Raw genomic sequence first — 26,751 nt, forward strand, 5'->3', positions numbered from 1 at the left:
CAGAACTGGGTTGAGCAATCACGCTGGCTGTGTGTCAGGTAGTCAGCAGAACTCCCCAACTAGAAAAGCCGTGTGAAAACACATGGGTAGTCCAGGGGCAAGAGGACAAGACTGGCACTGAGGAAGCCTGGGTTTCAGTCCTGGCTCTATCACTAAATACTTACAAGGTCTCATGTAATCTACTTGAATACAAGGACTGTTTTCATGACTCATATAATCCTGTGCCTCAGTTTCTTAATCTAGAGAACAATGATTAACTTTAAATTAAAAACCATTCATTAAATGCATAGTTTGTGAAAGCCATGTCCTAGGTAAAGGATAATGAGAATTATACTACCTGTCCCATAGGAATGCCAGAGTGATCACGTAAGTTATCATATCAAGATACCAATATTCAAAGCAAATTAAAAGAATTCTGAGCCTAAGGTTGGATCAAAGAAATACATTCAGTTCAACACACATGGGAGGGAAATTGGTAGAGTGAAAAGAACACATTGAACGTGGAGTCATAGGAATTGTGACCCATGTGACCTATGACAACTCATTTCATATCTCTGGGCCTCAGTTTCCTCCTCTGTCAAATGATGCAGTTGTAGTAGTTGACCTCTAAGTTCCCTTCCAGCTCTTAATCTATGAAACTACCACGTATTAGGTACTTAGGATATGAAGATAAAATGGGAACGATGTTTGCACTCAAAGAGACGACATTCTTTAAAAAAAAAAGTTATTCCAAACTTGATAAGAGCAGAAAAAGAGGATTATATATGAAATTACAAACTTCCATTTCCTGGGTGGTGCAGGAGATAGGGTAGCTAGACTCTTCCTGGAGTCAGAAAGACTTGTGTTCAAATCTAGCCTCAAACATTTATTAGCTGTGTGATGCTGGATGAGTCACTTAATTTCTGTCTGCCTCAGTTTCCGCATCTGTAATATAGGAATAATAATAATAACACCTACCCCCCCACAGGACTTCCATCAGGAGCAAATATTTGTAATGTATTTTTCAATCCTTAAAGTACTATAGAAATTCTAGCTTTCATTCCCATTATGTACAACTTTTTTTAAAGTAACACATAGAACATTAGTTCCAAAGTTTTGCTCTTGTCTGTTTCCCTCTGAACCTCCTTCTGTTCTGTTCTGTGCATTTTTAATGCTTCACTGATGCTCTTATCATTCTTTTCTGCCTTGTGATATCTTCCTCTTCTCCCTCCCCCATTAAAAAAGCCCTCCCATATGTGTAATCAATGGGCATAGTCAAGCAGATATCAAAACTACAAAACAAATCCACACATTAGCCACGTCCAAAATATATGTGTCATTCTTCTGCCTTGGTCTAGCCCTCCTCTATCAAGAGCTGGGAAGGAGGTTTCATCTTTGCTCCTCTGGAGTTGTGGTTGGGCATTCTAACAATGTGAGGGCAGGGGTATATACAATGTGTTCACAAATAAGCAAAAACGAAGTAGTTTGAGGAGAGAGAGGATCAAGACCTGGGGATGGTAATGGAAAGCTTGGTGGAAGAGTTAATACTTGGGCTCAGCCTTGGAGGAAGATAAAGATAAAGAGGCCAAATTGAGGAGAGGGTGTGTTCTAGAACTGAGGGAGAGTGTGGCTTGTGTGAATGTATCAGAGGCAGCAGGGATAACCCAGGCCAGGGGTGGGTTACTTCTGGCCTCCACACTACATGTGGCTTTCTAGGTCCTTGGGTACAGCCTTTTGACTGAGTCCAAGTTTTACAGAACAAATCTTTTTATGAAGGGGATTTGTTCTGTGAAGTTTGGATTCAGTCAAAGGGCCACACTTAAGGACCTAGAGGACCACATGTGGCCCCGAGGCGGAAGGTTCCCCACTACTGTTAGAGTGTGGAGACCAGCAAACTAACCAGGTGGAGAGTGTGAATGGGGTGGGGGGTGGGAGGGATGATGTGAAATAAGGCTGGAAAATTAGGTGGAGACAAACTGTGGAGGGCCAAGCTGAGTAATTTGTACTTTAACCTAAAGGCATTAGAAGTCATTGATACCTTTTGAGCAAACTAGTTACATGATCAGACCTGTGCCTTAGGAAGATTATATTTGACATAGAAGACAGATTAGAAATGGGAGAGAGTAGAGACAAGGATACCAGTTAGAAGACTATTACAATAGTGTAAGCAAGAGGTGGTGAATGAAACAATGTCTTAGCCTTGTGAGTGGTGTAGTCAAAGACATTTGGTAAATGACTGATATAAAGAGAAAGGGAGGGGTAGCTAGGTGGTGCAGTAGATAGAGCTCCAGCCTTGGAGACAGGAGGACCTGAGTTCAAACCTTACCTCAGATGAGAGACAGAAAGAGAGAGAGAGAGAGAGAGAGAGAGAGAACAATTCTGAATGTATAATAAGATCACCAAAGAGAATAAAGTTAAAGACGGTACAGGACTGAGCTTTGGTGGACATTACACTAAAGGTTGGGAGACACAATATGATCCAGCAGAGAGGAGTTTTTGTTTCTTTTTTGTTTCTTTTTTTTTTTTGGCAATTGGGGTTAAGTGACTTGCCCAGGGTCACACAGCTAGTAAGTATCAAGTGTTTGGTCTAAGGCTAGATTTGAACTCAGGTCCTCCTGACTTCAGGGCTGGTGCTCTATCCACTGTGCCACCTAGTTGCCCCAAGTTTTTGTTTCTTTAAATCTTGCTCTTTAAATGTTCTTTTTTCCTGTAAAATAATACTGCAACATTTATGCTTTAGTTGTTGTAATTTTAAAAGTTCTGCCTTTATAGAAAAAATGAGAGTTATAGTTTTTGAGTCACCATCTTTTGCTGCCCATGGAAAAAGCCTAGTTATTTGCATCACAAGGCTATAAGTATTCTTCCAACATTATTTTTTTGAAAAAGCAATCTTCTAGGTGTTTGAATCAATCTTTTTTCTTTTTCTCTCTTACCTCCTGCCAAGTCCTGTTGATTCTACTGTCAAAATCTCTCATATCTACTCTCTCCATTCCATGACTGCTGCCATCACTCTAGTTTAGGTCTGCTTACCTGGACTACTTTAATAGATTATTAACTGATCTCTTCTCCTCCCATCCCATCCCATCCCCCGCAATCCACTGGTAAATCCATCCTATATACACTGCCAAATTAATCTTCCTAAACAGATCATATTTGCTGAACGAAATCAAAATAATATATCCCTGGACTCTCTTTCCAGGCAATCTTCTACTACTGCTCTGCACGTACTGCATGCTTTAGTCAAACTGAACTCCATGCTGTCCACCAAAACCTATCCCCATACTATTCAATCTTTACTCATACTGTTGCTGTAACTTTAAATCCCTACTCTGTTTCTCTCTCTTTCCAACCCCACTTTGCCTGTTGGGAATCTCATCCATCCTTCAAACCTGAGCTTAGATACCACTTTTTCCATGAAGTCTGTCTTGATTTTCCACTCCCCAAAGTTATAATCTCTCCCTTCTTGAAATCCCCTACCCCATAGCATAGAATTTGTACTTCAGATGATATCGTTTTACCACACATAGCCATTTTTATGGTGGAGTATTTTTTCTCTTTTCAACCCATTCCTAGACTATAAACTCATTGAATGGAGGGATTGTATCTTATTTGTAAACCCACAAGTACCTAGTATGGTATCTTAACCATTAGCTAAACTCCTTGAGAAGGCCATCTACAATTGTTGCTTTCTCATCCTTTCTTCTCACTCTCTTTTAAATTATTTTCAATTTTTCTTCCAACTTCATCATTCAACTGAAACTGCTCTCTCTAAAGCTACCAGTGCTCTCTTAACTGAAAAATTTGATTGGCTTTTTCTCAACCATTATCTTTCTCAACCTCTCTGCTATCTTTGACACTATCGATTACCCTCTTCTCCTTCATGCTCATCTCTCAAGGTTTTCAAGACACTGCATCCCCTCTCCCTTCCCCCTCCCCTTTCCCTGGCTCTTCTCCTACCTGCCTAACCACTCCTTCTCCTTCTCCTTTGTTAGATCTTCATCTAGGTCATGCCCATTAACTGTGGGTGTCCCCCAAGACTCAGCTTCTTCTCTTCTTCCTATATACTATTTTGCCTGGCAATTTCATCAGCTCCTATGGATTCAGTTATCATCTCTATGCAGATGATTCTCAGATAATCTATTTATCCCACCCTAACCTCTCACCTGATCTCCAGTCTTGTATCTCCAGCTTTTTATTGGACATCTTTAACTGGATGTCCCATAGACATCTTAAACTCAACATGTTCAAAACTGAACTTATTATCCCTCCCTCCCAACTCTTCCTTCTTCTAATCTTCACTATTTCCATTGAGGGCACCATCATCCTCCCAGTCACCCTCAGGAGACACCTCAATCTCTCTCACCCCCATATGCAATCCATTGCCAAGGCCTGTCTATTTTAGCATCATAACATCTTTCATGTACACCCCCTTCTCTCCCCTGACACTGTCATCGCTTTGGTGCAGGCTCTCATCACCTCATACTTGGACTATTGCAATAGCCCATGGGTTGGTCTTGCTTCAAGTCACTCCACACTCCAGTCCTCCCACCACTTAGCTGCCAACGTTTGCACAGAGTCTGACACATAATAAATCTTCAATAAATGCTTGTTGATTTGACTTGAGTAGATCCTGCCAAGTCTTCTGCCCTCTGACACTTTCCTGCATTTGTGCGGGCCATGCTTAGAATATCTCCCCTTTCCATCTCCATTTGTCAAAATCCTTTAAGACTCAGTTCAGGCATCACCTCCTCCTTAAAGCCTTCCCTGGTTCCCCCAGCTAAGCGTGGGAGCATTCTTTTACAATTTTCCTGTGGTCTCTCCTTTGCCTTCATCATCCCATACCTTGTACTATATGTCTGTGTACCCCTAATACATTAGAATCCCTTTGAGGGCAAGGACTATGTTTCTTTGTCTTTGTGTCTAGCACAACGCTTTGCACATCATCAAAAACTCTTTAAGTCTTTGTTGAAATGAATGAAAAGGGGGAAAAAATCATTTTCAAAAGAAAGTCTGAGCCAGTTGCCTGGGCCAGCTCCCTGTTCCCTGAGGCTCTTTTCTTAAATTCCGTAAGTAGCTTGAACTCCTAGCCTGGGTTCAGACTTCATACTTCATGAATGGAGAAACCTAAGCAGAAAAACAAAGCAATTTGATGGGATAATGTCAGTGCAGGAAAGCTGCCACCAACTTGAAGGAAGGAAGGAATATGGAATGCAGAGATAAGAAGGTTTGGGGGGGGGAGCAGGACCTGCTAGCTTTGTTTCTTACTAGTGGAAGGGCTGTTGTCACGTCAACAAGCATTTGTTAAGAACCTACTATGCGTCAGACACTGTAGCAGGGTGGAGCTGGCCTCCATCCGAAGCCCCAAGTTCAAGTCCTTTGTTGTTATTGAATCATTTTTCAGTTGTGTCCAACTGTCCATGACCCCATTTGGGGTTTTCTCAGCAAAGTTACTGGAGTGGTTTGCCATTTCCTTCTCCAGCTCATTTTACAGATGAGGAAACTGAGGCCAACAAGGCTAAATGACTTGCCCAGGGTCACACAGCTAATAAATGTCTGAGGCCAGATTTGAATTCAGGAAGATAAGTCTTTCTGATTCTAAGCCCAGTGTTCTACCCACTGTGTCACCTAACTGCTCCCTCCTCCCCTTTTTTTAAAACCATGATACCCAACCCAGATTTACAAGTCACTCACATCTAGTTACAGGTAATAGCAATAATAGCTCCCATTTAGAGTACATCCCTCAAAAATCCTACAAAGTTGCCTTGCAAAGAGCAAGTGCTTATAAATTTTGAGTTAACAAATGAACATCAGGACAGTGAAGTTTTTTTTTTCACACAGATGCCAATGAAGATAAGGGAAATGAGACCCTATAAAGTGACTTGTCCACAGGCCAGGACTTCTGACCCCGAGTCCATTGCTCTTCCTGTGAAACTACACTGTCTTTATTAATAGAAAAAAATGAAATAACTAGCAGAACCCCTCTGGGGTTTAACATTTTTTTTTATTTCACAAATTGTCCAAACTTCTCAAAAATGCTATTTTACAGAAACTTTAGGAAAAAACTAGAATTTTTAAAAAACAAAGTATGGCCCCTTGTTCATGCAAAGCACACACAAAAAAATTTACAATAAACTTTTGTACATAGGAAATAGTAAAAATACATCATTTTTCATAGAAAAAAGCACATACATAAACTGCAGGTAGAGGTGGCCTGCAGATAATATTATTAAACATAATACAGATGTAAGAACAAGGTGAAAGTTGACAACTGAAGAAAATGATAAGCATTTTATTTGGGAAACAAGAAACATGAAATAATCTGACCCTACTTTTGTTTCTTAGATTATTAGATATCAGTTTCTAATACCATGCATGGCCCATGCGAAACATGGATTTACAGATGGTTCTTGTCCAATGGGCTTACGGTGAAATTGTGACATGCTATGAATTAAAACGACCAGTGATTACAAATGAAAATTATTCCAGTTTCAAAATACACAGGTGATGAATGAAAAGCAAAATAAAACAAAAACAAACAAAAAAAACCCAATCAAACCAGAGTTCTGGTTCTGGTCAAGTTGATTTTACACTGTTAGAAGGGTTGAAGTTATGGCTTTTATAGAGCACCAATACTTTATGTTCAAATGGGGCATACAAGACACTTAAGTATATGAAAAGGTTTTCTGATATCTACTTAATAGCAAGATGCTTGCTGGTGAAATACACCCAGGCTTCACTGGACTGTTACCATGTTATTTACCAAACTAAGGAATCTGGTTGACTTGTGTAACACAACCACAAATACCTCATTAAAAAGTGGACAATTCTGTCATCTCGACCCTGGGCATCCAGAGGCTGCCAAATATCCAGATACTCGGCACCCTTCGTACAAAATGTAAGTGTCTAGCACCGCGCCTTGCATACAGTAAGTGCTTAATAAACATTGAATGGACGAATGAACAAATGAATATTGGGATAATGAAATTTTTCACGCAGATGCCTATGAATAACTCCAAGCAGTCACTTAATTAAGCAAAATATGTTCCGAGTAATTTTTAGCATCTGTCTAGCTACAAGTTTAATTGCTTTCTTGCTATCTAAAGCTAAAGTCTATCTATCTTCAAATGCTGTAGTCAATTGGCATGCAATAATGTAATTTTGCCTTACTTATTCCCAAGGTAGATAGATCTCCCAAGCTTAACTTCTTAATAATGTGCAAACCAGCTTAGATTTTTAGCTTGATGCTAGGTCCCTGTCTCAGAACTTACTCCATGGAAAACAAATTTAAATTCAAAACCAACATTTGGGAAAAAAAAAGTCAATCTTTTACCATCCTCCAAAAATGAATTTCTAACATGTGTATCTTTATTATGCAGCTTTGTTACAAGCTTATGAGGAACTGAGGTTTAAAAAAAAAAAGAGCATGACCCAACAACACAGGACTCCTCAGAGCCTTGGAACATTTGGAAACTACAGTTCCACAATAACAGGAAGAGAAATGATACTCGTGTTACATTCTACAGTTGTCATTAAACCTAGGGGCAGCTTCATAACCACAAAGCCATCCCTCTCCAAATCTTGCTAACCACAAAGAAGAACGTCCACCGAGAAAGAGTGCTGGGCTTGAAGGGAGCTAATCTCAGAAATATTTAAGAAGGAAAAAAAATAGGTCATCCTTTGAGAAAGTAATTCATAAAAGGGGATTTTCATGCCCTACCAATGATGCCATGTGTGGGTATATATAGAATATGTGTATGTGTTTATTACATACACACAAACACACATATTCATATATACACAACACTAGGCATGTTCTTCAGTTACTCTATGGAACCAAGGATTCAATAAAAATTCACTTTAAAGCAAGGACACATGAACAATAAAAGCCTATAGTCTGGCATATCATATGGGCTAACAAGAAAGACTCTAGCCCATGAGTCCCCAAACTACACCAGAAATTGAAATAAAAAATAGGTGCTATGAATGAATGAAATGAATGACAAAAACATTAATCTTATGAGTTGCTGCTTAGATAAAAACCAGCACTGCTGTGTGTATTAAATTTCACTTGGTTATTAAAAACTAATGACCAGTTGAGGCCCATTAACTTGGAGATGTGCCAGGACAGAAGATTCATTCCCTCATTTTCTATTTCCCCCCTCCCCCAGTCCTCTCATTTCCTATAAATTGTCTGACCAGCAAACATTAAAACCCATGTTTCTTTATTAATAAGGATGGTTTTTATTTATTTTTACATCTTCTACCATCCGTCCCTCTTGACTAAATTCTACGCGCCCATCACCCAACATACCTTTTCCCCAAACTACTCTGTTAACTGAGCACTTCTGAGTCAAAATCTTTTCTTCTCTGAAGAGTTTGAAACTCGCCCTCTCTACACATACCCATATCAGAATGGCTTTAAAAAAAATCTCTTGTTCATCTCAGGCAGCCATTTGTTCCCCGTGTGTTATGGTACCAGGGTTTTGGGCAGTGGATCTCAGCACACCTGCCTCAGGTCAAAGATAGCCTGTCTCTGAAAGCCTCGCTGGACAATGCTGCTCCCCAGTGGAGATGAGGTGCTGCTCTCTCCCAAGGTGATGAATGGGAAAGGAAGGGTTCATTCAGCCTGGATGTCACATCAAAGGCCACTAAAAGTAAATTTTCCAACGCTCACAATGTATAAAACAAAACAAAACATAAAAAAAAACAAACAAAAAACAAAAAACAAAATTGTAGCACTCTCGTGAAGGAGATCCCTTCTTCTCTGGCTCTGGAACTTTATTGCTTCACTGCAAAGATCCGGAAAGCCTTCCCATCTCGAGGGGTCCGCAAACTGCAAAATAACACAAGGACTGAATTAATGACCTTCAATTCATGGCTGGTCACTTATACGGAGTTTATTTTCAATGCACTGTGTTGGAATAGACTGAAAGGGAAAAGAAGACACGGTTCCAAACCTGCAGGGAGCTTAATTCAATAACTACAAAACAAAATAAAGACATCATGACCAGAAGAGAGGCACAGGGAGAATATTGATGTTTAATCAGATGGTAAGCTCCTCCATTAGACTGCAAGCTCCTTGAGGGCAGGGACCATCTTTTCCCTATTTGGGTATCCCCAGCACTTAGCACAGTTCCTGGCACATGGACAGCCCATTGAGTTTGTGTATGGGAGCGTAGGTTTGTGTGTGTGTGTGTGTGTGTATCATTAACAAACCCTGTTTATTATCCATAAGCAGGTCCTGCCCACCATATAAGATTATACAAACACATACACACACAAACTCAACAGACTGTCTATCTGACTATGTGTCATTGTCTGGACATAAGGCATTTTTCATACATTTGGCTCCTCTGATGTGGATTGTTAAGCCTGTGAAATCAAGGACTTTGACTACATGGCCTCAGGGTTCCCCTATAATTCCAGATCTATGATGCTGTGAATGGACACAAATACCATTGAGAAGTACAGTGTCTCAATATGCCAACAACCAGCTGTGTGACTTTGGATAAATCACTTTTCTGTTCTAGATCTCAGTTACCCAGATTTCAAGAGAAAAAAAAAAGGAACTGAGAACAAAGGGATTGGAAGGGATCATGAAAGAGGTAGTATTTGTGGCATTAAAAATAGTCCTTGAAACTGGGTAGGATTTCTATAGTCAGAAACAGGGTCAAGGAAAAAGTGTCATACAGTAAACTGTGTGAGAAAAGAAGTGGGACACCACTGGTGGGGACCTATGAAGAACGGTAAATAACCCACTCTGGCTGGAATGAGTGCATCTAGAGGGGAGAAGCATAAGATGAAGAAGATTGGCATCATATTGTAACAAGTCTTTAATGCCAGGCTAGGGAAGTTGAACCTTATTCTGTAAGCAATGAGAAGTCTCTAAAGACTAGTTTTGAGCCATAGATTGGTATGAGCAGATCTATGCATAAGAAACAATAATAGCACAAGCTCCCAGTGCTTTACATTCACCAAAGAATGCTTTATCTGGAAGGAGAGGATGAAATGGATCAGAGTGGAAAAAGCTTATTGGCAGAAAGACCCTGTGCTATAGCACGGTGCTAGCAGTGGGATTGTTCAACTGGAACAGAAAGAGTTTATAAGCACAGGTTCCCTCAGCCAGAAGAGACCTTAGAGGTCAGTTAGTTCTCCTTCCCACCCTCTACTAATGAGCAAATGGAAATTCAGCAGGGCAGTATGACTTGCCCAGTGTCATACATGGAGTAAACAGATGAGCTGGGATTTGAATCCACATGTCCCAATTCTAAATCCAGTGTCCTCATCACCACACCATAGCTCACCCTAGCATGAGACTGTCTCTTTGAAAAAGGGCCCTACTGCAGTCTATAGGGAGACTCATTCTGCACTTTGATCTATGGTCCTTAGCATAGCCAGTTGCTTGAGAATTTCTACAAAGGTTAACCTGTGTCTTTAATGTGAATTTTCTTTCTATTATGGAAGCCCAACTGACTGTTCTTTTCTATGGGATGCTTTGTTTGCAACTCCTGGAGACAGAAAGAGGGAGAGATGGAAGGAGACAGGGAGGGAGAGAGAGAGAGAGAGAGAGAGAGAGAGAGAGAGAGAGAGAGAGAGAGAGAGAGAGAGAGAGAGAGAGAGAAGAGGAGAGAGAAGCATGCCTGGAGGAGCAGCTGGCAGATTTAATGCGCTTTGTGAATGTTTCAGGGTTTGAATCTAGGTCAGGCTCATTAAGCTATTTTCTTTTAACTTAATACTTTGATAGGACTCTATGCTGAAAACAAGTCTGGTGGCCAGAAGTCGGCTGGACATTCTGTGGGCCCCTCTCCTTCTGTCTCCCTCGGGCTGTGGAGTCCTTGCCAGCCTTTCCCTTCGCCTGGTACTTGTCACTGTCAAACTGGGAAGTGGCAGGCAGCCCGGCTGACAACCAGGTCTGCAGTGGCTACAAAGGGCTGCTCTGATGATGGGTCTTCAAGTCGTCAGTGCAGGAGGAGAGCAAAGGAGGTGGAACTGATTTCCAACCGAATTCTAAAGAGGCAGAGGCAGCGTGCTGGAATCACATGAGAGTCTTGCTCTAAGAAACTAGAGACCTGGATTCTAGTTCAGAACTGGCAAAAAAGCTCTGGATTTGGAGGCCTAGAATCTCAGGCAGAGGCCTCACAGGCCACATGGTCCAGCCCATAGCTGAATAAGGACCCCACTACAGCGTTTCCTATGGGCGGGTTAGCCAGCCTTTCCTTGAACACCTTGCTAGGAATAAGGGAAAATCAGAAGTTCTCAGTTTGAATCTCAGCTCTGTGACTTTGAACCAGCCGCTTTGCCTCTCTGGGCAGCGTCGCTTTGCCCGCCTGTAAAATGAAGGGGTCTGACTAGGTATTCTCTGAGATCTCACCTAGCTATAAATCCCATGATCCTCTAAGTCATTCCACCCCCAAACCTCAGTTTCCTTATTAATAAAATGATGAAGCTGGTCTAGATCAGGGGTTTTCCATCTTTTTTGGGTTCTGGACTCCTTCAGCAGACTACTAAAACTTACGGACTCCCCTCTCAGAATCAGGTTTTTTAAAAATGCATAAAATAACATACATAGGATTACAAAGGAAACCATTGAAACATAGATACAAAATTGATTTTTTAAAACCTCACATACACATTCACAAAGCACCTGACATTTACCCACCAACTCCTTGGGGGTCTGTGGAGCCCATGTTAAGAGCCTCTAGTCTGGAAACCCTTCTAGCTGCAAAGCCTGTGATGGTACAAGTCATTTCCTCTCTCTCTAACATTCTAGAATTCTATGAGAAAACCTGCTATTTGCAACTTCTACCCCTCTCCTGTCTGCATTCTTCCCGCCCCCCTCCACCCCTGCCTTCAGGCCAGCTTTGTGCTTTTGGCTACCCTGGAAGTGAACTTTTTAATACATCAGACTGGAGTACACAGTGTGATTGAAACCTAAGGCAAAGCCAAGATCCAAGACAGAACTGTGTGACACCCACTTAATCTGTGGCTAGCCCTTTGGCTTTGCTGCCAGTAAAGGAGGGGACTCTGGCTGCAGTCCCTCCCCTCCAAGGTTTTCTGGAACAAGGAAACACTGCCCTGCTGACTTACTCAGGATTCTTCTTCCTTCTTACCCTCCAAACAACAACTTGAGGGAGAAAAAAGTCCCTCAGAGTCTCCTGAAAAAACAAATACCCCCACCTACCTTTCTAAAATGCCCAGGGATCTAAACTTCATCATTCTCCCTCAGGGGCCTGAAATTCTCAACTTGACAAATGTCAAAATATTTCAAGGATTCACTGGAAATGCCAAGTCATTGGGGTTCCCCATTATCTGCTGTGATTTGGTAATTGAAAGGATGCAGATCTGACCAATACACCTCGTTACTGAAAATTCTTCCATGCGTCACTATTGCCTCTGGGATAAAACACAAAGTCCTCAGCCTTGGGTTTAAGGCTGAAATAATAATTAGTAATTAGTAATAATTAACAATAATAATTTAAGGCTTACATAATAATTTAAGGCCTTATAATAAATCAATGAATAGGCTCCCACCTACCTCACACTCCACCCCTTCCATTCCACTCAAAATGCCCTGCTAGACATTTCCCCTCCACGTGTCAGGAATGCACTCTCTCTTTCTTAATTCTTCCTCTTGAAACTCACAACTTCCTTCAAGACAAAACTAAAAAGCTGCTTCATTTCCTTGACCCCACTAGCTGTCAGTATTCCCTCCTCTTGAAATTACTTTCAAATGGTATTTTAGGAAGGAGCAAATACTAACCATTGAGGAGGATCAGAAAAGGTTTCTCCACTGTACACAGCAACAGCAATATTGTACGGTGATGAACTGTGAATGACTTAGCTATTCTCAGCAATGCGATGAACCAAGACAATTCTGAAGGACTTACGATGCCAAATGTTATCCACCTCCAGAAAAAGAACTGATGGAGTCTGAATACACATCCAAACACACTTTTTAAAAAAACTTTATTTTTCTTGTGTCTTTTTTTCCTTTTTGGTCTGTGTTTTCTTTCCCAACACAACTAATGTGGAAATATGTTTTGTGTGACTGCATATGTATAACCTATATCAAATTGCTTGCCTTCTGAATAAGAGGGGAGGGAGGAAGAGAATTTGGAATTCAAAATTTTAAAAAGCTAATGTTAAAAATTATTTTTATGTGTAACTGAAAAAATATATATCTTTTTTTAAAAAGAAAAGGTTTCTCCTAGAAGGTAATATCTGAATAAAGCTTTGAAGGAAGCTAAGAACTGTAAGAGATGACAAGAAGGAAGTTCATTTACGCATGAGGGACAACCTACGTTCAGAAATTGCAGCCAATCTGGCTGAGATGTAGGATGCAATAGCTAGAAAGGTAGGCTAGGACCAGACTGTAGAGATCTTTAAATGCCAGGCTGGAGAGTTTGTGGCTTATCCTAGAGGCAAAAAAGGAGCCTCTACAGGTGTGTTTTTTAAAGATAGCTGCAAAAATTTAGAGCTAGAAAGGACTTCAGAGATCAGCTGGAGCAGATAAAGAAACTGAGGAACAGAGACACAACAGTCACACAAATATGAAGTAGTAGGGTTGTAACATAGTCAAACTCATGCCTTTGGAAGATTATTTTGGCAGCTCTAGAGAGGATGCATTGGAAAGGAAGAGGGATCAGAGACAAAGAGAATGATTAGGAGTCTCCTATAATCATTCAGGCAAAGGGTGATGAGGCCTGAACTACAATGGAGGCTGAAGGAATGCAGAAAAGAGGATGGGGGTGAGAAACGTTGTGGAGGTGGAATGGACATAATTGACAATTAATTGTATACCAGAAGTGAGGGCTACAGAAAAGTGAAAGATGAGATGTAGAATATGTGACCAGATGGATAAGGGCTCCCTCAACAGAAAGAAGGAAGTGTGGAAGATTAGAGTGGGGAGATAATGATAAACTGTGCTTTGGATAAATTTTGTTGCCCATGAGACATCCAAGTAGAGATTGACCAACAGGTAATTGGTATCTCTTTAGGACTCATTTTTTTCCTCTAAAAAATAGGATGGAGAGTGGTAGGGGAAGATGTCAGAAAGGAAGAGGAGTTTAAAAGATCAGGAGTTCTTAGTTGGGGACTGAACTTTCCAAAGAATATTGTAATGACTGTATTTCAATATAATTGGTTTCCTTTGTAATCCTCTGTATTTTATTTTGTGCATTTAAAAATACGATTCTGAGAAGAGCTCCACAGGCCTCACCAGATTGTTGCTGAATCCCACACAATTCCAAGACATACAGTTAAGAACCCTTAAGTTATCTGATCCTTAAGATTGTTTTCAACTTTTAGAAAATGTCTTACATTCTACCTATGATTCTAGTACAGCATTCTTTGAATCCTCTGGGTTGCGGAAAAACAAAATTACCATTTTGATCCCCTCCTAGGGGACCATGGCAAAGGAACAGTCATCTCACAGGATTTCAGGACAGAAGTCAATAGAGAAACATTAGGATCATTGACTGTGTCTCTTTCTCTTTCTCTTTCAAAATAGACCTCCCTGAATCCTACCATTCTGGGAATAAAGGGCTGAGAAATATCTTCAAAGCCAGTTCCCAGATTGTGGGAATGGAGGCCCCAGGGCAGGGACCCATTCTGAAAAACAGTTACTCTGCTGCCAACATGGACACAGACTCCCCCCATGAGAGTCTTCTAAGCCTGTGTACGTCCCAGTAAAAATAAAATTGCACTTTTTAACTTAGGGAATCTTAAAAAAAAAAAGGCTGAAAATATATTTCAGCTAATAGTCTTAACATTGGCTCTGTTATCAAAACAACTTCATTTGAGAAATGATTTTTCAAGGAACAATTTCTTGCAAATGTTGAACATTGCTTAAAACAAACTGGGTATCCCCCTTCCACCAGGGGCTACAGAAATTCCAAAGGTGGCAGAAAGAATATTTTTTGCACAGTGGCAGATGCATTGGATTTGGGTCAGGGTTCAATCTAAGGCTCTGCTGTATACTTCCTATATATATATATATATATATATATATATATATATATATATATATATATATATGTATATCCCTGGATAATTTTTTTAAAATTAATTTTATTAATATTTTTAAAAATTGATTTTGTTAATTCATTTCTTTGAGTCTCAGTTCCCTTCTCCATTTCTCAAACTCATATGGCCCAAGGGCACACTGTCTTTCAGACAGCCTCTAGAATCCTCTTTTTTGAAAGTCATTTTCATTTTTGGAATCACATAATGAATCTACTGGGAATGTGCTCTCCAATGGTCAGAGTGGATGGGCCTTCTGGAAGTCACTGATAATAATACTTATTCACTACTCCTATTATCATTTTGTTTGTAAGTGGCAATATGTGTAAAAAGCAGGGAAATTGATAATGAGCAGCGAAATTCATGTTGGCTTATTTTTATCTTAATTGTCTTTTGGTTAGAAACACTTAATTGCAAGAATTTTTTTTCTAAAGATATGCTTTTGGTAAGAAAGTCAGAATGATAAAGAGTTTACAGTTGCCATTCTGGGTAGAACTGGTTTTATAGCTTCCCAAATGCATTATTCCTTATCTGTAATCTCTAAAATGGGGATATGTGTACTGCATATTTAAGAAGGCCCCTCCCCCCAAAGCATTAAATAACATGTGAGCTCTTCTCATCATCTAATTCAACCTTCTCATTTTACAGACAGAGCAACTGAGGCCTGGAAAGGTGGGATGATTTATCTAAGGTCCTACAGCTGTCTGTAGGCCCACCATGGATGAGAACCCAGGGTTCCTGACTCCCAGTACAGCGTTCTTTCCTCTAAGTCCTCTTAGTATGAAAACCAAGGACTGGTGAAAGAGCACCTAAAGGCTGGCACCTGGGGGGAAGGGAATCATTTCTCTTAGCAGCTTTCTGGAGCTGTTGTAATTCGGAAAATTACAACACCATGCATCACCAAGGGCTTTCCTCATAACAAGCTTGAGAATGAGCTAGCAGAGTAATACTTTCCCCATTCAGCAGAAGAGGAGAGCTTGGCCAAGAGACATGAAGCTTCTTGCCCAAAGTCACACATTTAGCAGGTGGCAGGGCTGGTGGGCCAACCTAGGTTCTCCAAATACAAAAGGAACGCCTTTCCTAGAACGCCGCTTGTGTTCGAGCAGAAGAACCTGGTTTTATAGAGGAGACCCACTGTGCCACATCTAAGTCTCAAAGCCACCTCAGGACTCAAATGCTCCTGTGATCTTATCAGTGCAAATATTCCCTCCAATGACACAGATCACTACCTGGCCATCCCTTCCCATGTCCTGTGTGTCCTGGTCCCCCATCAGTTCCCAACAAGGGATCCATCTCAATTAGGTGGCACAGGGGGAAGGATGCTAGACTTGGAGTCAGGAAGACTAGAGTTCCCATCCAGACTCGGAGACTTTCTAACTGAGTGATCCTGGGTAAGTCTTAAGCTCTTTCAGCCTCGATTTCCTCATCTATAAAATAGGGATGATAACATCAACTACTTCACCAGATTCTTTGTGATGATCAGACGGGACAAACTGCGTGGTAAAGCGTATGTGAAGTGCTTTCTCACTAGAAAGCTATCTAATAATGATGATGATTATAATAATAACAACTCTCTGTGAAGTAAACTGTAAGCCTCTTGAAATTGAGGTCAGGGAACTTCAGCCCTTCATCTCCCGCCAAGCTCCCTGGCACCAAGCTGGTAAGGCTAGGTAAAGGAGATATTGAAATTCTCCTGCCTCCCCAGGTACTCAGCTAAGAGCCTTCTCCTAACAAACCACTGTTCTTTACCCAATTGGGTGGCATACATAATATTCACACAAGTTGAGGCAGGCAAAGAGAACAAAGTGTAGGCCACAAAACCTCTCCCAAAAACACTGTTTTCTCTTAAAGGGAAAAAAAAGGCCTCCAAGAATTGGTATCTCGGGATTTCTTTTTCCACTAGACAGGAAATTCTAGTTAATCAGCTGCCTCATTTCCCGCCCGTGAAGTCAATGGAATTTCCCTTCGTTAAGCATTTCCAAATGAAAGTTATGATGTTAAAAAGAAAGAGGCATTAGCTGGTGATGATAACAATAACAGCCTTCAATCATATGATACGTGTACTTGGCCAGCATGTGGTACAGTGGGGAGAGCTCCAGACTTGGAGGCAGGAAGACCTAAGTTCCAGAACTGACACTCACTAGCTGTGTGATCCCGGGAAAGACATTTCACTTCTCTCAGCCTCAGTCTCCTCAGCTGTAAGATGCAGATAATAATAGCACCTGCCCCATAGGTCTACTGCCCAATGAGAAACTTACGGAAAACATTTGCAAAAATTAAAGTTCTATATAAATGCTAGCCGTTGTTGTTATTGATATTAATAATGAATATTAATATCAATGTTGAATTGCTAATATTGAAGGAATAATATGTTGATACCATTTAGTGATTGATATTAATTGTTAATAATTATCTGGTAAGAACAGATTATATTAACTGTAAATAATCACATCATTAATTATATAATAATTACCTACTAGTAATTAACATATTGATGTTACTTATATGTTATTAATATATACTAACAATTATGGTGGTAGTGATGATGATGATGATAGTGGTGGCAGACAGCTAGCCTCTGGGTCAGGAAGACTTGGTTTTAAGTCTTTCTGTCTCTGAAACAAATGATCTATGTGACTACAGGCAAATCATTTAGCAAGTTGATGCCCCAAGAAGCTCTCAAAGCCTAAGTTACTATCAAGTTGCCAATCTGAGCTAGTGAAGAAAGTTCCCATATTCAGAATTGCCTGTGTCCAATGAAATCACAGGACTGTACCAAAAAAAAAAAAGACTAGAACTACTGTCACTTCCATTTTACAGATTAGGAAACTGAGGCTCAAAGAGATGAATTGATTTACCCAACTTTCATAACTAGTAAGTAAGTAAATAAGTAGTAGTAGTAGCAGCAGCAGTAGTGAGCATTGATATAGAGCCTACTGTGTGCCAGGCACTGTGCTAAGCTCTTTATAATTATTATCTTATTTGATCTTCACAACAACCTGGGAGGTAGGTGCTATTGCTATACCCACTTTACAGTTGAGAAAACTGAGGCAAACAGAGGTTCTATAAGTGTCTGAGGCTGGATTTGAACCCAGCTCTTCCTGACTCCAGCCCCAGTGCTTTACTCATGTGTCATTAACTGCTCCAGGCTGGGCTGAGTTGGGACTCAAACCCAAACATGAGTTTCCCAGGCCACTCTTCTTTCCCTGACACCACATGGCACAGACCCAGCTGATAGCAATGCTCTCATTACCAGCTAGCCCAGTGAGATGAATTCAAACACAAGAGTCAGGACTCTGGCCCTCCCAGCTCTGCTATGTGACCCTGGGGAAGTCATTTAACTTTGTGGGTCTCTGTGTTCTCCTCATCTGAAAAATGACTAGATGACCCCTAAGACCCAAGTCCTGGGCTCCTTTCCCAAAAGTTTAAAAGCAAAGAATTGAGCCATAAAGGAATGGGTCAACAGCCTTAAGCTTGTTTTAATCCACTTCAAGGCTGGCTTCCAGGGAAGATTCAACCATCGATGGAGTAAAATACTTCACTGGAACAAAGTCCATGGAAGGGTCTTGTGTCAGGTAAACATCTGGCCCAATAAGAAATGGAGGGCCAAGAGAAACCAGACCACCTTGCAGTAAAAGTCTGCTCAATCTCTTAGACCCAGGTCCCATTTCCAGGCTTGTTCAGACAGTGACTCCCACTAATGTTCCAAGAGAACAAAGAACGTGTTCGTACCTTTCAGACTGAACCTCATTTCTGAGCGAACCAACATAAATCTTCTTTTTATCTACAGGCATCACATCCACGTAACCCCCAGTTTCATCTTTGATGACTCCAGCGTGCACTGCAGTCCTGCAGATACTCGAAGTCTGGAAGAACACATGCAATTATTTCAGGGATGTGACATTTCTCCAAAAACGCATTATTTCCAATTCAATCTCAAAGACGCTGCCCTGACCAATAAATCCATATTGACTCAATGGCTACTTCACGGGTACTACTTCTGTATCAGATATTTCACCACCATCAGCATACAATAGCGGAACATTTCCCTGGATAATACATCAGGAAACCTATTCTCTAGTAACAGCACTAGATAGTGGAGAGAGCCCTGGACTAGGGCTGGAAAACCTGGGTTCAAATGACTAATATCCTAAGTTGTGTGCTCTTAGGCAAGAGACCTTACTTAGAATCATAAATTTAGAGTTGAGTTGACCCCTTTCATTTTACAGATGAGGAAACTAAGGACCCAAGATGGGAAGTGGTTTACCCAAGGCCACAGATGTAGATAAAGTCACAATCTGAAGGATTTAACCCAGTGTTCTTTCCACTCCACCATGTTGTTCCCTTCTTGAGGTCTCAGTTTCCTCGCTCATAAAAAGAGAGGTTTGAACAAAATTGGTCTTTTCCAGGCATAATATTCTGCAGTGTAACTTCTCGAAACCTCAGTTTCCTCACTGATTAAATAGGAATAATACCTTCTTGACCTCCCCAGCCCACAGGTTGAGAGAATATTAGTAGACTTGTAAATTGTAATATATTATTAGTAGAGTAAATGTATTTAAATAAAATTCAAACAAATCTCTACTAAGCATCCATTATACACAAGGGACATACAAAAGTCTCATTCTCTGCTTCTACTGTTTTCTAGAGCAGTGGTTGCCAAAGTGAGGCTGAGGGAGTCTAGGGGGAAACTCAGAAATTACTTAGAAATGACTAGCAGAAGGTCCACAAAAGCCTTTGGATAATCCGTGGATGGGGAATGAGTCCTGAGTAGCATGAGTTAGTAAGTAAGTACAATGATGCACTTCTCTATTTGGATCTAGGTATCAGTGGGAGGTATCTTTTCAGCTCTGAAACATGAAAACAAAGCACCAAAGTAGACTGAACTTGGAACCCGACCTTCAAATTGCCATATTACAAAGGGCTAACTTAAGATTTTTTAAATTTAGTATTTTATTTTTTTTCCCAATTACATATAAAAACAATTTTTTTTAACATTCATTAAATTTCTTCAGATTCCAAATTTTCTTCCTCCATTCCCTCTCCTCCCTCCTCGCTGAGAAGGCAAGCAACTTATAAACCATGATTTTAAAAAACAAGGAGGCATCTTCAATCTCAATGTTCCCACTTAAAAGATGACTATTAATAATATTTGAGTGAGAACAAAAGCTATCAATAATTTCATCCATATCTCATTTTTTAAAAATTGTATGTTTTCCAATGACATATATATTAGTATGGCAGCACATGCTTAACCTTACGAATAAATAAATAAATATGCATATATTAGGAGTGTATAATCAAGCATTTTTATTGATGGGGTGGATTTGGAGATCACATTGCTAGACATTGTCCCAGTTGAGTAAAATGCCATGTTGTTCTCATATCAAGTGATCATTACACATCTTTTCTCAAACCATAAGGCATCCAAGGGCCTTGAGATAAATAGACTTAATGTCCTAAAACTTCTTGGATTAAGCTTTCCAATAATGCCATAATTCAACCAAGTGCAAACAGATCTGGACAAGTGCAGAGCTATGAGTTTGTTAATCTCTCCCCCACAATCCCTTTCTCCTCATTTTATAGGATCTCATGATCAGTGCCATGTTGTCTAACATAACCATCCATTTATGGGCCAAACAGTTTCATTTATCAGGAAACTCACAGGAAAACACACTTTTAGTGAGTGTTTCTATGTTTCTAGTTGGCAAGAAACACACAATCTCTCAAACGCAGCTTATCTATCTATTATAAAGTACCAAGAGAAGGAGAGAACGGTATGAGGAAAGAGCACAGGAGCCAGGAAACCTAAGTTTGGGTGCCAACACTTGCCAGCTAGGTGACTAGTTTGAACGATCCATGTAATCCAAAAGGTTGACCCAGGTATACATGTAAATTAGTGGTTTTCAGAAACTATTTATGTCCTGGCAAAGCTTGTCTAGGTATTGCAACAAAGTGTCTGGAATTAACAATGACAAGAGGGAGTATCCCAACACTCCCTTGGTATGCCCCATTCCTCTGGCAAAGAATAACACTGTGTCATGAACGGAAAGAGTCTGAGAACCACTGATACAAATAATCCTGTCCTGACAGTTTGCTTATTTATTTGATGGCTGCTCTCAAAACTGGAATTCTTAGGCAGCTCATCACCAAGCATTTATAGAGTGCCTACTATGTGCTAGGCACTATAAGCACGGTACAAATATTATCTTGTTTGATCCTTACAACAACTTTAGGAGGTAGGTGCTACAATCATACCCATCTTACAGGTGAGGAAACCAAGGCAGAGAGGCGAAGTGATTTGCCCAGGGAAAAGTGATAATTCAGAGTTAAGGTATCAAACTTTGCAAGTTTCAGAAGTTGTTTACACAGCCTCTCTGTCCTTCCTGTTGATCCTGGTAGGCTTCCCCAGTCTCATATGTATTTACTACTTGGGTTTGCCTCACTTTTGGTTTGGCAGCTCTTAATGGCCCTAATTGCCAATTTGATTTCACTTCTTATGATCAATATTGCAAGAAAATTTTTCATCTGGAAGGCTTGCTTCACACGGCCTTTGAAGGTAATGGGAAATCTATAAATCGAAGAAGTTAATGTGTGAAATTAATCTGTCCTCAACGGATTTCTCAGAATATCAGTTGAAAGTTATTTTTTCCAGACCCCGTTCCCTATTCTGATGCTGCAGTATACCCCAAAGCCTGCGTCCTCCCTCCCTCCCTCTCTCCTTTCTTTCCAGTCTGGCTGTCAGTGCAGCCGGATGGTAATCACTCCCTCATCCCTCCAGACCCAAAATCCATTCTGGGAACAGGCTGTTATTGTACTGAGTGCACAAGAAAGTGCTTCATCACAAAGAACTGGCTTCCTGCCTAGACTTCTATCATTTTTTTGTTCAAGATGGAAGATTTCTATTGAGATATAGTGGGGACTCACCCAGCTAGGAGGTAGATTCCCTCTTCTCCTGAATGACACCAGTAGCATTGATGTAATAGACACAGTTTGGGGGTTTTAGTCATGAAGACCTGGGTTTGAAACCTATGCCTATACTTCCTGGCTTAGCCTCAGTTTCCTCATATGTAAAGTGGGGATAATAATAGTACTTACCTCACAAGGCTGTCCTGAGGACACCATATGTATCATACTTTTCAAACCTTAAAGCACTATATAAATGTTAGCTTCTATAACTTAAAGGCAAATGTCTATTCCAAACTAAATCCTATGATCCTATGGTCTTTTATGCTCTTTTGTTTCTCCCATTAGATTGTGAATTCCTTGAGGGCAGGGACTGTCTTTTGCCTCTTTTTGAAGCCCCACAACTTAGCACAGCGCCTGGCATACAGTAGGTGCTTAATATGCGTCGACTGATTAATCGCTTTTAACCTTGTGCCAGAATTTTCATTTACAACCAAAAAATGGATTCAGGTCTAACTCAAAGAGATAGAATCACAAAATCTCAGAGTTGGAATGTATCTCAGAGGTCATCTATTCTAATCTATAACTGAACAGGAATCCCTTCTACCAAATCTCTGACGAGAGATTGTTCAGCCTTGGTCCCCATTGTAGGGGAGCCCGCTAACCGCCTGAAGCAGCCTGTGCCACTTGGACGTAGCCTTGACCATAATGAAGAGCTTCCTGACATCGAGTCTAAATCTGCTTTTCTGCGACTCATGCCCTCCCCCAATTATTCTTATTTCTGCCCTTGGGGAACAAGGAAAGCATCAGGTCTAACCCAGGTCCCACATGGCTGCCCTTCTTTCCAGCACTTGAAGACAATGACCATGTCTCCTCATGACCGTGAATGGACTACATGATGATTCAAAAGTTACTTTCAGATACACGTGAACTAGAACAGGCAATTGTGGTAACTGAAATCTTGTGTGGGCTTAGAAAAGGACCAGACTAGGGGTCAGGAGACCTAGGTTCTTATCCTGGTTTTTGTCACTAGCTAGCTGGGTGACCTTCAGCTTTGCTCCTGACCTCACTTTCCTCACATGTAACAGGAGAGAGTAGGGAGAGATGGCACAGTGGACTGATTTTTGTGAGTTCAAATCCAACCTCAGACACTAATTAGTTGTGTGACCCTGGGAAGTCACTTAACCCTGTTTGCCTCAGTTTCCTCATCTCTAAAATGAGCTGGAGAAGGAAATGGCAAACCATTCCACTCTCTTCGCCAAGAAAGCCCCAAATGAGATTACAGAGTCAGACACACCTGAGGGGCCCTTTCCCCTCTAATAGTCTATCATTTCCAGGACTGCAGAGATCTGTTCTTATTTACAAGGCTGCTCTAACATTTTTGTGTCTCCATAAGTCTAGTTGCTTAGATCGCATTCCCAGAGTTACTTCCTTAGGAATCATCAGTGGGGTGTCATTACACCAGTGATAAAAATCAAGCCTATTGCAAACTCCCATCTCCTGGAAATTCCTCCAATTAGGAATGAATTACTGAGGTTTGCCAAGAGATGCAGTGCTTTTCATTTCATGCCCAAAGACATGTTCCCTTGCCCTCCCTTCCCCTGAGGGTTCCTGAACATTGATGAATGGTTAGTTTTCCTTCTTCACAGCCAACCCAGTCAGGAGATGATTCAACATCACACCCACATGCACTTCTTCCCCTCTTAGGGGATGGCACCATTCATAGGTATACTGATACCCTGGGGTTGGGTAAAGTGTTCTCTTCCTCTTTCTCCCTTCCTTCCTTCCCCACCCTTCCTCTTGCATGGCTTTTATAAAAGGTACAGGTTGTGCTCTGCGTCTGACTCAACACTGATGTCTAAATATGTGGTCACTCGCTAAAGCACTTTTTTTTTCTGCTAGGCAATGGGGTTAAGTGACTTGCCCAGGTTCACACAGCTAATAAGTGTCAAGTGTCTGAGGCTGGCTTTGAACTCATGTCCTCCTAACTCCAGGGCCAGTGTTCTTTCCACTGCGCTACCTAGGTGCCCCCTAAAGTACTTTTGTGTTGCAGAATCTTAGGATGGGAAGGGATTTGGGTCTCTAACCCATCACCTGGAATGAAGGCAGATAAAATGCTATCCATCCTTTCATCTAAAATAGGCAAAGAATGGAGACTGCCCAGCATTACCTGCTATGCAGTCAAGCTTTTCTTATTTCCTTATGTGTGCAAGTCACACACCCACTGAAATCCCTCCTGGCACAAGATAACTTAATTTCCTCTCCTCTGTCTTCAGGGGACACAAGGACTTTCTCAATATAGTAAAGAGCCCACCTTTGACTAGGATGCAAAAAGACTCTCAAAATGATACTGAAACATCTTAGAGAGGCAGCTAAACGGTGCCACAGAAGGGCCTCTGGAATAGGAATCAGGAAGGCCTGCATTTGAATCCTAACTCAGAGACACAAAAGTCACTTAACCACCACCTTCTTCAGTTTCCTCTTCTGGGCACAATATGGGCATGAAAATAGCATCTACCACCCAGGGTTATTTTGAGGATAAAGTGAGGTATAAAGTGCTTTGCAAACCCTTAAATGCCTTATAAATGCTATCTATTATTATTAAACACCTGGTTGTTTTATCTACTTCATTCCAAACTATACAATGCCTGGCTTCTTCCACCGACTCCCAAATATGATCATTAGATGCATGGTAACACAATCTTCCCCCTCCCATACATAGATACACACACACAGACCCACACATGCACATACACATGCAGAAACATGTATAAACATATATAGGTCCCCTCTCCCCTGACACATACACACTACACACAAGCCTATAAGTCCAGTCAGGCCTAGAGTTATTTTTGTTTGCATCATGCCACATAATGGAATCAACCGGTTTTCTCTATAATAATGTAGATGACATCTATAGTGCTTAAAGTTTTGCAAAATGCAAATGCAGAATCTATTTTGAGATTCACGACAACCCTGTGAGGCAGGGATGACAGGTGTCATCCTCATTTCACAGATAGTACAGTGGAGGTTCAGAAAAGGATGCCAGGAAAAGTCAGAGGCAGGATTCAAACCCAAGTCTTCCAAGACTTCAAGTTCAGAGATCTTTCCATCAGGCCATTCTACTCCAAACCAGGCCTAGTGTAGACCTAGCCCAAGTTTGGCTATGGCTATTTCTATCTGGTCTTTCACTGGGGCTGGGATCTTCCCCAAAAGCCTTATGGGACCCATCACATAGTTTAGAATCAAGTTTCCTTCGAGGCTTAGTTGAGCAAAGCACTGCTTCAGTGCCCCTCAGTGGCCAATAACCTCCCCCTCCCAATCACTTTGTATTTACTCTTCTGTGTCTGAGCTGTTGTCCACTCTCCCCCATCCCCCTTCCTTGAAGGAAGGAATGGCTTCATTTTAGCTATTGTATCCCAAGCAGCTGACAGGGAGCCTGTTGTTAAATAGCTGATTATTGAATAAATGTGTGCTCTATGAGGAAAATGCCAATGCAGAGAGGGCTCTGTCAAGCAGAACACCTGCACCAGGCTTACCGACTGTAAAAGGTTTATAAGTTATGCTAACATTCAGCCCACTTTGAAATGAACCTCAGCCAGTCAACAAGCAATTTGTTATATGCACTGTGTGCTAGGCACTGTGCTGGCTGCTGAGGATACAAAGAAAGGGCAAAACAGTGTCCCTGCCCTCAAGGAGCTTACAGTCCAACGGAAGAAGACAATATGCGAATAACTAGGTACATACAAGGTATAGATATATACACACATATATGTGTGTGTGTAGATTGATGCACATATATGTGTATACACACATCTATCTAGCTATGTGTATATATATATATATATATATATATATACATCTATACATATAAAATATGTGTATGTATATTTGTGTATATATGGAATATATGGGGGGAGGGAGGAAGACAGGAGTGAGAGAGAGCAAGAGGAAGAGAGAAAGAGAGAGACAGAGTGAGAAAATAGAAGGAAATTCATGATTGAGACTTCAGGTTAGAACTATCGTATCAGAATTAACAGCAGCATTTGCAGTGATAATGATTTAAACAAAAGCAGCAATGCCATGAGAAGGGAGATATTCTAATCATGGGACTGTATATATAATCCCAGAATTTTAGAACTAGTTGGGACCTTGGAGGTCACAGAGCCCAATCTTTCCATTTTACAGAAGAGAAGAAATACAGAGAGGACAGTGACTTAGCCAAAGTTATACATATGGTTAGTGTGAGACAGAGCTGGGGCTAGAAGGCAGATCTCCTAATTTGGCTGGCCCCAATCACGGATCTAGTCAGAAAAAGCCTTTCTGATTGGACTAGAGGATTCATCTGACGAAAATTAGGATTCAAATTTCTTCCTAGGAATTCAAAAGCTACTTTTTTTTCCCTCTTAGGAGTGAAGCATAAGCAAGGGAGCAAGCAATCTCTTACTTGGAAGCGCTACTAGCTGCGTAGTCTGTATACATGCAAAAAGCAGGTCTATTTTCTATTTTTAAATAATCTGTCAGTTCCCTAAACCCGGCTAATAATAGCGACAATAATAATGATAGCTAGCATTTACAGCACTTTACAAATACTATGTCATCTTATCCTCATAACAACACAGAGAATTAGGCAGGTGCTATTATTATCCCCATTTTACAGATGAGGAAACTGAGGCAGACACCAGTTAAGTGACTTGGCCAGGCTCACACAGCAAGCAGGTATCTGCAGTCAGATGTGAACTCAGGTCTTCCTATTTCCAGGTCCAGTTCTAGCCACTGCATCTTAAACTGACCCTGTTTCTTCAATCTAATCATTTTCATGTTAGAGTGTGCAGCTCATCTCTT

The 26,751-nt window shown here is 40.9% G+C and overlaps 1 protein-coding gene across 1 annotated transcript in view; it reads right to left on the reverse strand.

Annotated features, from left to right (window-relative positions):
- Positions 1-5,961: 5,961 nt before the first annotated feature.
- CRISPLD2 (cysteine rich secretory protein LCCL domain containing 2) overlaps positions 5,962-26,751 on the reverse strand; it is an 81,709-nt gene continuing 60,919 nt past the window's right edge. The window contains exons 14-15 of the mRNA XM_020989249.2: positions 18,733-18,866; positions 5,962-8,812 (exon numbers count right to left, since the gene is read on the reverse strand). Coding sequence (XP_020844908.1) covers positions 8,758-8,812; positions 18,733-18,866 — 189 coding nt within the window. The 3' untranslated portion in view covers positions 5,962-8,757. The remainder of the gene's footprint in view (positions 8,813-18,732; positions 18,867-26,751) is intronic.

The sequence above is a fragment of the Phascolarctos cinereus genome, unplaced genomic scaffold (assembly GCF_003287225.1).
Source record: "Phascolarctos cinereus isolate Bilbo 61053 unplaced genomic scaffold, phaCin_HiC Scaffold_2;HRSCAF=192, whole genome shotgun sequence".
In the NCBI taxonomy this organism is placed as follows: domain Eukaryota; kingdom Metazoa; phylum Chordata; class Mammalia; order Diprotodontia; family Phascolarctidae; genus Phascolarctos; species Phascolarctos cinereus.